The sequence below is a fragment of the Rhinoraja longicauda genome, chromosome 21 (genome assembly GCF_053455715.1).
Source record: "Rhinoraja longicauda isolate Sanriku21f chromosome 21, sRhiLon1.1, whole genome shotgun sequence".
In the NCBI taxonomy this organism is placed as follows: domain Eukaryota; kingdom Metazoa; phylum Chordata; class Chondrichthyes; order Rajiformes; family Arhynchobatidae; genus Rhinoraja; species Rhinoraja longicauda.
This window is the reverse complement of record NC_135973.1, coordinates 32,836,614-32,852,528: the sequence shown is the minus strand read 5'-3', so window position 1 is coordinate 32,852,528 and position 15,915 is coordinate 32,836,614. Positions and strand designations below refer to the sequence as shown.

The following is a 15,915-nucleotide window of genomic DNA, read 5'->3' as shown; positions in this document are numbered from 1 at the left end:
ATGATTATATTGAATGGCGGGGCTTGCTCGAAGGGCCGAATGGCCCACTCCTGCACCCATTTTCTATGTTTCACTATGAATCCAAAAACACATATTTTTAAAATAACCAGCACACTGGAATGGTGTCTCCAATTCCTGCATGATTCATGATACTGACCTTCCTTGACCTAAAAATAAAATTACCTGGACACAAACAAGGATATGTCAAGGTGACTGTCGTTTAACTGCTCTGCCTTACTCCTCATTCTATTATTGTGTTATCTGACTGATTTTCGCAGCTTACTGGGTCAAAGATAATTGCAGAAAACACAAGCCCATTGCATAAGAGGTAGCATATATGAATAGAACTGGCTGACTAACAAGAAACAGAAGATTTGCATGAATGGATCTTTTGTAATGTATGGAATGCCACTTGGATTATATGTAAATGACATGGATGAAGATCATATCATATCATATCATATATATACAGCCGGAAGCAGGCCTTTTCGGCCCACCAAGTCCATGCCGCCCAGTGATCCCCGTACATTAACACCATCCTACACCCACTAGGGACAATTTTTACATTTACCCAGCCAATTAACCTACATACCTGTACGTCTTTGGAGTGTGGGAGGAAACCGAAGATATCGGAGAAAACCCACGCAGGTCACGGGGAGAACGTACAAACTCCTTACAGTGCAGCACCCGTAGTCAGGATCGAACCTGAGTCTCCGGCGCTGCATTCGCTGTAAAGCAGCAACTCTACCGCTGCGCTACCGTTAACGAAGGCAAGGTTGATAAATTTGCTAATGTTACAAAGAGAAGCAGGGAAGTAAGTTTTGAGGAACACATACAAATACAATAAAGAAATAGGTTAAGTGAGTGGGCAAAGATCTGACAAATGTGAATATAATGGAGGAAAATCCGGGCTCACTCTCCCTGCTCCCGCAATCAGAAACACGCCACGCGGCGCCAGCTCACTGGGTGACCTGGCAGAAGCAGAGGGTGCAACGGGAGCCTCCCACCGTATCAGGTGACGAGGCATGTGTTGCCGGTGCAACGCAAGGTACAGAGGTAAATGCTGTGTCTGCATCCAATACCCTGGGATCTCGCTGTGCTGTAGCTACTGCAAACCCGTGCCCAATGATGTCAGGAAATTCTTGCATCGAGCTTGATCAGACTGACTGGTGTACTTAAATTACTGAAGGAAAAATCTATAAATTATTAAAGAATAATTGGATACAGAAAAGGGGGCTAATTTACTATCTTTTGATCTAAGACGTCAAATGAATATTCATCAGCAATTATCTCACAATATTGCGAATAACCACAATTTAATTTTCTTATGCACAACTCACAACATCACCAAATATCGACCATCCCACAGTCATTGTGATATCACAGAACTACCATTGTATTCCTCGCCCAGTCCACGAGAATGATGTGATGACTTACTTGGCTCAAATAACAAGTCACTGGTGAAGATGTTCTTTACATACATATTAGAGCAAAGTTTAATGCTTTTCAGGTGGCTGTAGTGTCTCTTTAGATAAAACAACAAAATATAATGAAGGTCCATGATCAGACATGTCCACTTCACACCAACAGGAGCAAGGCCAACCAGGTCTGTTGAAAGGAAAAGGGAAAAAATGCAAGCTTATCAACAATAATTATCAATAAATCAATACAGCTAGCTGATTTATATCCTGTAATAACTAACCCTATTTCCTCTAAAATCACTACTTATGATTAAAAGAATAGCAATAACAATGTTTTCATGTGGCACCTTTAATATATTAAAATGTCAGAGGCAATTCACATCAAATAACTGCTGAGAAGGAGAGATAGAGAAGGGTCCTAAAACGTAGTCAAAGAATTTTACGTGGAATTTTAAAGAAGGTGAGGGAAAAAGAGAGAAGGGTTTTGGAGAATGAATTCCAGATCTCAAGGCAATAGCAATTGAAGGTATTGGTGGTGATGGTGAAACAATAAAAAAACAGGAAACATCAGAAGCCTATTGGTGGACAAGTGATAACATGAAGGATATTAAAGATGGGGGTTGAGAGGAAGTTTTGACAACAAATGCGAAATTTATTTTTAAATGCAATGTGTTGCGTGATCTGCAACAAAAAAAAAATCAGATCTGAAATTCATCTTATAATCAAATATGCTTCTGTATAGTTTGGATGAGTTAATTGGGGAGGAATTGCCCTTTACTTGTCACATAGAAATTAGCCGTCTTGAGAGGCATTTAAGATTTGTTTTTTTTAGAAAAGATATTAAATTAATTAATTTATCCACACAAGGAAACGATAAAGATTTTATAGCTCCATTTCAAAGAACAGCATGTAAATACTTCACTGCCAACAAACCACTTCAAAGCATCTCCAAATTCATAAAGCACTGTCCTCCTAATTAATTTTACTGTTGTATGCCTCGTTGTCACCTTCCCCTCAGCCAACAATGCACCATTCTACATTTCCTTGAGCATCGTCCACTTTGATTTGTTGTTTTCACAAATTTTCTTTAAAACCCTTCCATATCTCTAGTTTCCCTCTCCCTTGACTCTCAGTCTGAAGGAGGGTCCCAACCCCAAAAGTTACCCAATCCTTCTCTCCAGAGACACTGCCTGTCCCGCTGAGTTACTCCAGCATTTAGTGTCTATCTGGTGTAAACCAGCATCTGCAGTTCTTTCCTCTACTATATAAATACAAGTCTTTTCATTCTTACCGAAATATAACCTTGGATAATGAAGTCAAAAATCTTTGCCAAATATTATCAGAAAACTAATTACAAATTTGTACTATTCTTTCTGAATAGGATCAACTGAGAAATGTATGAAATTTTAAAAAAACAATCATGTTACGAAAACCTACCTTGCTTTGCAGATTTTGCAGTGGTGTTATACACAGAGCCTTTCACAGCACCACAAACAAATGGAAACTGGAGCCACGTGACTGTGGATTTAAACTCTTTAAATAGGTTGGAGAATGAAATCCGAATGACTTGACTATCCTGGAGAGAAATGATTCACAAAAAGAGTGCATGAAATAATTCCTTTGAGAACAGAAAGTACCAATGCCCAGATTCCCCGCCCTAAGACAGCCAGTCTCACGTTGAGATCAAACCTCAAATTAATTTAATTGAATAAATTTTATTAGCCAAGTATGTACACATACAAGGAATTTGTGCTCGCAAGTGACAACACGATATACAGTAAACAATTAAGAATAAAACATTATAATTTAAACATGGGAAGAATGAAATAAAATACCTGACGAAAAGGAGGCTACGGATGTTTGGTTGTTGAGTAGAGCTACTGCTCGTAGAAAAAAGCTGTTTTTATGTCTGGCTGTGGCTGCTTTGACAGTCCGGAGTCGCCTTGCAGAGGGAAGTACTTCAAAGAGTTTGTGGCCAGGGTGAGAGGGGTCAGAGATTATCTTACCCGCTCGCTTCCTGGCCCTTGCAATGTACAGTTCGTCGATGGGGGGAAGGTTGCAACCAACAACCTTCTCGGCTGATCGAACGATGCGCTGCAGCCTCCGGATGTCATACTTGGTGGCTGAGGCAAACCAGATCAATGGTGAAGGTGGGGGCAGACTCTATGATGGCAGTATAAAAATGGACCATCATTGCCTGTGGCAGATTATGTTTTCTCAGCTTCTGCAGGAAGTACATCCTCTGTTGGGCCTTTTTGACTGTGGAGTCGATGGTAGCCTCCCATTTAAAATCCCTGGAGATGTGGTTCCAAGGAACTTAAATGAGTCTACAGAGGTGACTGTGGTGTTGTTGATGGTGAGTGGGGGAGGGGAGGAGGAGCTCTCCTAAAGTCTACAATCACTGTCTCAAGAGCATCGAGCTACAGGTTGTGCGATGGCACCAGGACGCCAGCTGTGTCACTTCCTGTCTGTAGGCAGATTCCTCCCCAATCAGGGTTGTGTCGTCCGCAAACTTGACAGAGGAGTCTGTGGAGGTGCAGTCGTTGGTGTAGAGAGTAAAGGAGAGGGGAGAGCATGCACGCTTACGGTGCTCCAATGCTGAGGGTCGGCGGGTTCGAGATGTGCTTTCCCAGCCTCACATGCTGCTTCCTGTCCGTCAGGAAGTTGGTGATCCACTGACAGAGGGGTTCAGGCACAGTCAACTGGGAGAGTTTGGAGTGTAGTAGCTCTAGCACAATGATGTTGAATGCAGAGCTAAAATCCACAAACATATATTGTGCTGCACAACTCCATGATCCACATTAGTGTTTGCGAGTCGCAAAGCAGGGACTACCTAGCCTTATTTTTGAATATACACCAAACTCATTTTGCACAGTAATGCATCTTAATGCAGGCATGGGAACAATTTGATCAGCCAGTTACTTTTTTGAGGAATGTCATGGAGCACTGCAGCCGGAATGAGGAAGCAGTTTGGGAAAATATTAAAAAGAAAAAATGATCCTTTCATCTTCCCCCAAAATCAATTTCAAATGCATCAAAAATCCAAAGAAAGTACCTCCGCACGTGTTATTTACTTTTTTAAAAAGTGATCACAAAACGTCAATCAGAAAAATAAGAGCCCGATATTTATTCCACTAATTTAAATATTTACTGTATACTCCTCCCCCTCCGCATGCAGCAATTTTCTCACAACTCCCAAAACTCAATTTAATTGCGATCGCCAAACATTTCTTCTGAAGCTGCGCTGAGAATCCCCCAAAAAAGTCCCCTCTTTCTAAACAAGGTATGTGAAACTCAATGTATCTGCTGGGAATGTCTGCCAGGGTTTCCACTTCAATGACATCCAGTGATCACACTGCATACAAATATGCATACATAGGAATAGTCGAGAAATGAACAACATACACATTGAAAAAAGTTAAGAATGGAACTAGTTCAGTAGCTAACTTCAAATAGCCTCCTAAAATTCAATTTCTACTGATCCGTCAAGATTATCCAATTGGAAAGGTTAGCAAAGCTCCATATATTTGTGATATCCTCAGCACTGCAAAATTAATTCCATAAACATTTAAGTTATGGTTGCAATTACCTTATCCATCAAATAATTTTTTGAAATGCTTTGAAACAAAATAAATGAATAAACAAACTTTCGTGGGCAAAGGTGAGTTTAAAGCCATTAAAAATACTGGAGTGCTGGAGTAACTCAATGGGTCAGCCAGCATCTTTGAAGAACATGGATAGGTAATGTTGGGTGATCCAAAACATCATCTATCCATATTCTCCAGAGATACTGCCTAACTAGCTGAGTTACTCCAACACGTTGTGTCTTTTTTTCATACAGTTTGGCAAATGATCTTGGCAATGATGGTAGCATTGAACTATTAATCTTAATACAGACTTTTAAATAACTACATCTAATTCCAACATTAGATTCAAGCAAACAAATGCACAATGTCCAGACGGTACTGATCAACACATACCTCAGTAACTGCATCAAAATGAACCACAAAGTATTTGGATACAATTGGTTTGAAGAGGATGTACAGGTAATGGCCAACAAGTCCGAGGGATTGAGTAGTAGTTTTTGGTAGCTGAATGTAGTTGCCAGCAGGGACGGATCCTCGGATGCGATAAACTGTACACTTCAGAGTTTTATCCTTAAAACAAAAAAATCCAGATTAAACAGTCATGAGGTAACTCTGCAAAATAAACAAAAATCACTTGATAAGGTAACCGTATCATCATAGTATTATAATGCATGGTTTCAAAGGCATATAAGACTGATAAGAACAATGACCAAAAGAGGGGAAAGAAAAACGATTTTGGCCATTCATAAGAAATATGCTTTGCTTCCAGAAGTCAAGCACAGTCTTGTTTGTTTGGCTGACACTGAAGGAGAGGTTGTTGTCTTAGCACCAGGTTATCAGGTTCTCAATCTCCTTCCTGTACTTGATAATCGACCAAAATACAGTGGTGTCATCTGCAATCTTGTATATTAAGTTGAATTGGTATTTTGCTGCACTGTCATGAGTGTATAAGGAGTATAGTCGGGGCTGAGAATGCATCCTTGTGGGGCACCAGCGTTGAGGATTATCGTAGAGGATGATTTGTCACCGATCCTCACTGATTGTGGTCTGCTGGTCAGGAATTCGAGAATTCAGGTGCAGACTGCTGACTCCAAGGTCCACAAGCTTGAAGATTGGTAAAATGGTATTAAAAGCAAAGCTCTAGCCTAAGACTGACTGTGCAGAATAATCCTGTATCCAGAAAATAGATGCATCCCCATTCCTACTCCTCTAACGCGATTTCAGACATAAAATAGTCATAGTTGTTGTAAAATACTTAATCAAAAGTGGAATACTTGACAAGGTAAACCAGGGATGTCTCAACATGCCCACTACCAATGAGCCATAGATTAATCATGTATGTGTACACATTTCTAAGCAGTAACAGAAATTTAAAAAGGAAAAACGTAAGACAGCATGCATACTCTACATTTTTCGCATAATAACCAACTTCAAGGATGACTAAACAGATGTTTACAATTAAATCCCTATGTTGATTGCCACTACGGAAGATCCCCAATTAAATTGAGGGCAGCCACTTGCTTCTTGCTTCCATCATAATCTAATTTTAGATTATGAAGTCTTGTAAGCAAGTGAACAAACAAACTTGCAGGAAGACAGTGTCACTTATTAAATATCAGGTGAAAACTCAAATGATGTCATGGATCGGATCTGCAATTTTGGTAGAAACTCTGAATGATAGAACAAAGACTTTGTTTTCAAACAGAGAACTACATCAAGTAACAGAAGCCCAGCATGGAGATTGTTATTTTATTTTTATTTTCTGGACCAAGGAGGACAGGAGAGTTCTTCCCAGTTTCACGAGGTAGCTAGATCGTCCCTTGCACTGGGGCCCCTGCTGATATCTGATCTCCACCCAAAATTATGCTGCTGCAACTATCAAGCACCATTCCAGAACAATTCCTACAGGTCCCAAGCAATGGGACTGTCGTTCTGGAACTATCTAGCTCAGTGAGGAGTAAAAGCAACTTTATTCAAATACAGATCGCAAAGGCCCACAAACGTCCAGATGCACATCCCATACTCACCTGCTCCTCCCTGTAAAACCGCGACAATGTCTCAGTACATGTACGTAAAATATAAATTTTTGGAAGTGCGGACAGAATAGAGCACAAATAAAACATTTGAGGAAAATGTCTCCAAAAGGTAAACAACTGTACCATAACAGTTGCAATGTCTCCTTCTTTTGTTGATTTTTTCCATTCTTCCAATTTGAAATGTTTGAAGACGTTCACATATGGACGCTGCCACACAGACTCTAAAATTGAAAAACAATCACGTCAACAAAATAAAGTCAAATGCAAAGAGCATAAATTTAGATGTAGATATCTGCCAATATAAAAAAAAGGGGGTGAAGGGGTAAGAGAAGGAGGGGGGAGTGCGGTTAGTAGGTTAGTTCTCTAAAATTGGAGAATTTGATGTTCGTACGGTTGGATTTTAAGTGACCCGGGTAAAGTATGAGTTGCTGTTCATCCAGTTTACCTGTGGCCTCTCTGGCAATGGAGGAGGCCCAGAACAGAAGAGTCAACATGGAATGGGAAAACGAGTTAAAATCGTTAGCAACCGGAAAATCCAGCAGGCCTTGGCGGACCAAGTGCAAGTGTTCGGCGAAATGGTCGTCCCATCTATACTTGATCTCGCCGATGTAAAGGAGGCCACATCTGGAGTTACAAATGCTGCAAATGAGGTTAGAGCAGGTGTACATGTACCTCTGTCTCACCTGGAAGAGCTGCTGGAGTCCCTGGGTGGATGTGAGTGAGGAGGTGTAGGGGCAGATGTTACATGGGATGAGTGAGTGAACCAAGGAGTTGCAGAGGGAGTGGTCTCTGCAGAAAGTGGAAAGAGGTGGAGATGGGAAAAAGTAACTGGAGGTGGGATCATGTTGGCAGCATTTCACATTTAGCCTACTTGTGGTCTTACATTGCAGTATTAGGTACACGTGATACTCCTGGCACTCAACACACCTCATTGAATCAGGATGAATGTCTTGCCATTATGGTACTGATAACACAAAGGATATGCTGAGTCAAGAGATAGAATACAGTCCTGCAGTTTCTGAACACACTGCCTGAGCTTGCAACTGCCACATCTATTCTGAATTCATCTTATTTAGGATTGTGATACCGTTGTACAACATCGATTCTATGTAAGAAGATATGACTTTATCTCCACGTGTGCCATTCTGCCATTGTTGCAATGCGTAGATCCATCTTTCCCAAGTAGATTGTTAAAGATAATTTCATCAACCATTTATTTTCTCACCTATCTTTCGCTTCTCCATGTTGGTCAAAGTATCATTCGACAATAAAGAATCTTATTTCTTTGGTCCTTGAAGATCAATTTTAGTAAATGTGGGCATCAAATTTAATTCCAGAGAAAATGTTCATACAAGACATCATCTGAAAGAAAAATACCCATGAGCAAAGCCAACCAAATAAAAATCCGAAAGGTGTAGTTCAATAATTTACCTTCAGCATGCACTATCAGTCCAAAAAAAGAAAATGCTCAAAACACTCAGTCCTGCAGCCTCAGTGAAAAGAACAGGCAAGCATAAAAATTAGGGTAGACACAAAAAGCTGCAGTAACTCAGCGGGACAGGCAGCATCTCTTGAGAGGTAATGGGTGACGTTTCGGGTCGAGACCCTTCTTCAGACTTCTCGACCCGAAACGTCACCCATTCCTTCTCTCCAGAGATGCTGCCTGTCCCGCTGAGTTACTCCAGCTTTTTGTGTCTATCTTCGGTTTAAACCAGCATCTGCAGTTCCTTCCTACACATAAAAATTAGGAGATCAGGTCACGCAGTGCCTCAAACATGTGCACTATTTAATACAATCATGACAGATCTAATTCTAACCTCAGCTCTGCTTTCCTGGCAATTCATTGTAGCTTTTTACCTCCCTGCTTATCAAATATCAATCGTCTTTTGCCTTTAAACAGATTATGCTTCCACCACATTTTAAAGAAGAGTCCCAAAGACTCTCAAACCTCAGAAATCACTTCATCTGTTTTAAACTAATAACCCTTAATTTTCAAACAGTCGCCCTTGCCATCCCCTAAAAGGAAATATCATTCGAGACCCATCCTGTCAAGATATCTCAGTGTCTTGTATGTTTCAATCAAATAACATTTTGCTCTCATATACTCCAAAGGAGGAAAAGTAGAGAAAAGAGAGATGAAGAAAATAATTCTCGGGTTTAGAACCATGGCTTCCAAAACCTGAAACCATCATGGTCTATATTAGCTGTCCATGGGGCCTGGATTGCACCTTCTCTGTCATTGTCTTTTTTCTTTTTAATATGACATTTGACTGTCACTGGCAAGACAACATTTATCACTCTTCCTTAATCCCTTGAGAAAGTGGTGATGAGTCACTTTTTCAAACAAAATCAGTTTCGGATCGAGACCCTTCTTCAGACGTCTCAACCCAAAACGTCACCCATTCCTTCACTCCCGACATGCTGCCTTGTCCCGCTGAGTTACTCCAGCATTTTGTGTTTAACTTCGGTTTAAACCAGCACCTGCAGTTCATTCTTACAAATGACACTACTGTGGTGGAAAGAACCACAAACAATGACAAGACAGAGTACAGGAAGAAGATAGAGAATTAAATGACATGATGCCACAACAATAACTTCTCCCCAATAACAGCAAAATGAAAGATCTGGTTATTGACCTGCCCAATAGTGTGAACGTGGAAATGACCGGGAGCTTCACATTTCTATGCGTTAATATTATCAATGGTCTGTTGTGGGCCAATCACATTGGTGCAACAGCCAGGAAGGCACACCAATGCCTCTGCTTCCTGAGGGCATTGAGGAAATTCAGCATGTCTTCAGTGATTCTTACAATCTTCCACATGCACCATAGAAAGTATACTGTCGGGCTGCATCACGTGTTGGTTTGGGAACAGCTTTGTCCACGACCAAAAGAAATTTCAGAGTTGTGGATGTATCGCTCCATCACTCAGATCAGACTTTCCATCATTGACTATATCCATACTTTAAGCTGCCTCCGAAAAGCAGCCAACATAATCAAAGACTTGTCCCACCTCCGCTAATTCCTTCTCTCCGCACCCAGCATAAGGTACAGAAGCGTGAAAACACACACCACCAGACTCAGGAACAGATCCTTCCCTGCTGTTATCAGGCTTTGGAATGGTCTAGGAGCTTGGATACTGTCTGATTCACCTCCAACTCCCTGACGATATTGAACTTTGTCTATGGAACTGATGCACTACAATGCTGAGATCTACAATGTGCCTTCTTCTCCTTTGCTCTATCTATTTTACTTGAGTCTGACTCGATTGTTTATACATATGGTATATCTAGTATAAGAAAATAACTGCAGATGCTGGTACAAATCGAAGGTATTTATTCACAAAATGCTGGAGTAACTCAGCAGGTCAGGCAGCATCTCAGGAGAGAAGGAATGGGTGACGTTTCGGGTCGAGACCCTTCTTCAGACTGATGTCAGGGGGGCGGGACAAAGGAAGGATATAGGTGGAGACAGGAAGATAGAGGGAGATCTGGGAAGGAGGAGGGGGAGAGAGGGACAGAGGAACTATCTAAAGTTGGAGTCGATGTTCATACCACTGGGCTGCAAGCTGCCCAGGCGAAATAAGAGGTGCTGTTCCTCCAATTTCCAGTGGGCCTCACTATGGCACTGGAGGAGACTCATGACAGAAAGGTCAGACTGGGAATGGGAGGGGGAGTTGAAGTGCTCGGCCACCGGGAGATCAGTTTGGTCAACGCGGACCGAGCGCAGGTGTTCAGCGAAGCATAGACGGATGAATTGGGAGTAGGGGATAGACTTTTTGCAGGGGACCGGGGTGGGAAGAAGTGTAGTCCAGATAGCTGTGCGAGTCAGTGGGTTTATAGTAAATGTCCGTCACTAGTCTGTCTCCTGTGATGGAGATGGTGAGGTCCAGAAATGGGAGGGAGATGTCGGAGATAGTCCAGGTATATTTAAGGGCAGGATGGAAATTGGAAGTGAAGTGTATGAAGTCAGTGAGTTCTGCATGGGTACAAGAGGTAGCACCAATGCAGTCGTCGATGTAGCGGAGGTAGAGTTTGGGGATGGGGCTGGTGTACGCCCGGAACAGGGATTGTTCGACGTACCCGACAAAGAGGCAGGCATAGCTAGGGCCCATGCGAGTGCCCATAGCTACGCCTCTGGTTTGGAGGAAGTGGGAGGAGTCAAAGGAGAAGTTGTTAAGGGCAAGAACCAGCTGTGCTAGGCGGAGGAGAGTGTTGGTAGATGGGGATTGGCTGGTTCTACGGTCGAGGAAGAAACGGAGGGCTTCAAGACCATCCTTGTGGGGGATGGAAGTGTAGAGTGACTGGACACCCATGGTAAAGATGAGGGAGTGGGGGCCTGGGAACCTGAAGTTATCGAGGAAATGGAGAGCGTGTGAGGTGTCTTGGACGTAGGTGGGGAGGGATTTAACCAGGGGGGATAGGATGGAGTTGAGGTAGGTGGAAATAAGTTCGGTGGGACATGACATACGTATGGTATATCTGATCTGTTTGGACAGCATACAAAACAGATTTTCACTGTACACGTGACAATAATTAACTTAAACCTAACATAAAAATGGCAATTTAATGTAAAATTCTACATTATTACCACTCCTCTTAGACTTCGAGGTCCCCTCAATACACCCCATCCTGTGTCCCAACATCCACCCTACGCCACCAACACCCACCCTATGCCCCCAGCACCCACCCTATGCCCCTAACACATGCCCCCAACACCCACCCTATGCCCAACACATGCCCCCAACACCCACCCTATGCCCCTAACACATGCCCCCAACACCCGCCCTATGCCCCTAACACATGCCCCCAACATCCACCCTACGCCACCAACACCCACCCTATGCCCCCAGCACCCACCCTATGCCCAACACATGCCCCCAACACCCACCCTATGCCCCTAACACATGCCCCCAACACCCGCCCTATGCCCCTAACACATGCCCCCAACATCCACCCTACGCTAACACCCACCCTATGCTCCTAACACATGCCCCCAACACCCACCCTACGCTAACACCCACCCTATACCCCAACACTCAACCCTGTGCCCCCTAGCAATCACTAACCAAACAGTTCAACTTCTGCAGTTATACAGAGATGCTGCCTGACCCGCTGAGAGTTACTCCAACATTTTGTGTCTACCCTCGTTCAACTTCTACCGCGTCTCACAGACATCTCCTCTCGCTTCGTAGCCCATAACTGTCCAGCCCCTCACCCCAACCCCAGCGCGACCCCCTGTCCCTCTCTGATGACAAAAAAGTGGTTGCCGGCTGTCCATTCATTTGGATGGAGGGTCTCGATCCGAAACGTCACCCATTCCCTCTACGGAGATGCTGCCCGTCCCGCTGAGTTACTTTCGCTGCATTCACCATCTTACCGTTCCTCCCGCCGCTGACGGGTGCGGGGCCCCCGGTCACGGACACTGCGGCCCCCCGGTCACGGACACTCCGGCCCCCCGGTCACGGACACTGCACCCCCCCTGGTCACGCCGGCCCCCCGGTCACGGACACTCCGGCCCCCCCGGTCACGTACACGGTCACTCCGGTCTCCGGCCCCCCGGTCACGTATACTCCGGCCCCCTGGTCACTCCAGACCCCGGTCACGGACACTCCGGGCCGCTCGTGTTCCCGCTCCCGCTGCCGCGCGCAGTGTTTACCCAACGGCAACGGCCGCTCGCTCCGGTACGTCATCACGTCGCCGTGGCCCGGCCCCGCCTCCATCCCCTGCGGGAACATTCCCGCGGCGCCGGGCGCCGGGCGACGCCGACGGTGGGGAGGAGCTGCAGGCAGGTGCTGGTTTACAGCGAACATAGACACAAAATGCTGGAGTAACTCAGCGGGACAGGCAGCATCTCTGGAGAGAAGGAATAGGTGACGTTTCAGGTCGAGACTACTGGGTCCGTTGTTCAAGATGTGGACTCTGATACATCGGCAGACCGGGCGATCGTTTCGCGGAACACCTTCGCTCAGCCTCAGCCCGCCTGAACCAACCTGATCTCCCGGTTGCTGGACACTTTAATTCTCCTTCCCATCCCGACACAAACCTTTCTGTTCTCAGTCTCCTCCATTGTCAGAGTGAGGCTAAACACAACTTGTAGGATCAGCATCTCATATTTCGCTTGGGCAGCTTACAGCCCAAGAGGTATGAATATTGACTTCTCTCACTTCAGGTAGCCCTGCCATTCCCTTTCTCTCTCTATCCCTCCCCCACCCAACTCGCACTCGCTTCTCATTTTCACCCTACGAACAGCTTACAATGGCCTGTTTCCTTTATCATCGTTACTTTTTTGCATATCTTTCATTCATTGTTCTTTATCTCTCCCCATCACTGTCTATATCTGTCGTTTCCCTTATCCCTAACCAGTCTGAAGAAGGGTCTCGACCCGAAACGGCACCCATTCCTTCTCTCCAGAGATGCTGCCTGTCCCACTGAGTTACTCCAGCTTTTGGTGTCTATTTTAGGTGTTTGATATAATTATTTACTCCGAGTTCAGACAATTTAGAGCTCCTCTGTGGTTTCCTTCTATTCGAAAAGCAACAAAATGTGTTCGGCAATGAAAAAAAAAGATGCTTTGAAGTTAGATGAAAAAAAAAGATGCTTTGAAGTTAGATGAAAAATAGTTGACCATTTAAGCTAGCCGTGTTAATTTTTTGTACAACTTCAGTCCTGTTATTAGTGGATTCTGATAGCAGTTTCCTATGTATATAGTATCTCACCTTTTGCGCAACTAAGAGATGACCTTGAATGCTTCCAACTCCTGGTGTATACATGGTTGAATTTCAGGTTGCTGTGACAACAACAAAAACCAAAACTGAAAATTCACGGGCTTGTTAACTCTTCTGATTACTACTGGTTAACGTATTTAGCGTAGCTGTCTTTAATGCTGCTCCCCATTACCAGTGGCATTACCCCTTTTTTATCATGGTTCTTTAACAACAGTGATGTTATGAAATATCCACTACCAAGCTAGAATATATTCATTCACATGGACTTGTTGATCATCAGATAAATACAATCGTCAAATTCGAGTACAATAGAGCATACTGTAAGATATAGAGTGCAGAATACAATTCTCAGCATTTTAGTGCATCAGTTCCATAGACAAAGTCCAACAGCATCAATGGGATAGAGATGAATCGGACAGTACCCTAGCTTATGAAAGTACCATTGATAACAGAAGAATAAGTTTTTCCTGAGTCTGCAGGTGTTTCGAGCATCTGTAACTTCTGCTGGATGGGAGAAGGGAGAAGGAGGAATGACCGGGATGGGACAAGTCTTTGGCTGCTTTTCCAAGCTAGAGTGAAGTTTTAGATGGAGTCAATGGTGGGAGGTCTGGGTTATGTGATGGATTGGGCTACATTACAACTCACTGCAATTTATTGTGATGTTGGGCAGAGCTGTTCCAAAAGCAAGCTGTGATAAAACCCAACAGTGCGCTTTCAATGGTGCATCTGCAGACATTTGTAAGAGTCATTGGAGATGTGCTGAACTTATTCAGTCTCTGGAGGAAGTAGAGGCCCTGGTGTGTCTTCTTGGTTGTTGCATCAATGTGGTTGGTCCATGACAGATTGTAGGTAATTTTATCGCTAAGGATCATGAAGCCCTCAACCATTTCCACTTCTGCACTATTAATGCTGATGGGGGCATGTTCTCCACCACGCTTCCTGAACTCGGTAACTAGCTCCTTCATCTTGCTGACATGGGGGGAGACATTATTGTCCTGACACCATGTTACTAAGTTCTCTGTCTCCTTCTTGTTCTCCATCTCACCTTTGTGCGTGATCCGGTCCACCATCTGCAAATCATGAATGGAGGGAGTGTAGTAGGGGACTGACAATGCATCCTTGTGGGGAACCGGTGTTGAGAATTGTTGTGGAGGAGCTGTTGACGCTATCCTCATTGATTGTCATCTGTGGGTCAGATGCCAAGGATCCAGTGGCAGAAAGGAATGCTGATTCCTAGTTCCATGAGTTTAGAAGGGGTTATGGCGTTGAAGTCAGAGCTTTTGTCAATAAAGATAGATTACTGGCGAAATTGGGGAATTGTAGAGCTAGCAATGACTGCAAAAGTAGAGAAGGACTTAAGAAGAAGAATGGAGAGGCAGAGAAATGTAAAAAAATGGAATTCCAGATTTAGTGCCTTGTAGGTTGAAAATCCAAATGGTGGACAATTAAAAATTATTATCAGGATTGGAGGAAATGAAGCATAATAGAGAGTGTAGGAATGGGGATTGGAGAAATAGAGTGGGTGGAGGCCATTGAGATATTACATACAAAGATGAGAATTCAAAATTTGAGGCATGGTTTACCTGGAATTAATGTGAATCATTGAGCATCAGAGGAACAATTGAGGGAGACATAGTGCAAGTTGGGAAGCTGTGGCGGGGGAATGCGGAAATCTGTTCAGAAGTTTGTTGGGATAATCAAGTGATTAGTGAAGGATGCACAATATTGAAGGAAGACAAAGTCAGGCAATGAAATGTAGTTAAAATAAAAATGCTTAACATGAAAATCAATATTGAACAGGCACAATAACAACACCATGACTACCCATATTGATAGGATTATGGTAATAGAATTCCAGTCTCTTTTTATTTAAAATGTCATTTATGTTTGATGTAACCAATAGAGGTTGACAGGTACTTCTACTTATATTTATAGAACCATCATTAATGAAATTCTAAGAAGCAAAGGGGATATATTGTTCAATGTGTCTTCCTCACAAAGAGGTCCATTTGTCCCAAGTAGCTAAAGTTGGTAAATTTATAGTTTCCTCGCCTCCACTCCATGCTTCAAGTGCATTGTGTTGTACATTGAGTAACCAATGAAGAATCAATGAATATGTTAGAAGAAAGCAAAATAATTTTATTGA

At 43.4% G+C, this 15,915-nt stretch overlaps 1 protein-coding gene across 1 annotated transcript in view; it reads right to left on the bottom strand.

Moving 5' to 3' along the window:
- wdr90 (WD repeat domain 90) overlaps positions 1-12,687 on the bottom strand; it is an 81,007-nt gene extending 68,320 nt beyond the window's left edge. The window contains exons 1-6 of the mRNA XM_078418268.1: positions 12,577-12,687; positions 8,270-8,406; positions 7,168-7,265; positions 5,402-5,578; positions 2,859-2,997; positions 1,438-1,608 (exon numbers count right to left, since the gene is read on the bottom strand). Of these exons, the coding sequence (XP_078274394.1) occupies positions 1,438-1,608; positions 2,859-2,997; positions 5,402-5,578; positions 7,168-7,265; positions 8,270-8,288 (604 nt within the window). The 5' untranslated portion in view covers positions 8,289-8,406; positions 12,577-12,687. The remainder of the gene's footprint in view (positions 1-1,437; positions 1,609-2,858; positions 2,998-5,401; positions 5,579-7,167; positions 7,266-8,269; positions 8,407-12,576) is intronic.
- Positions 12,688-15,915: the final 3,228 nt, after the last annotated feature.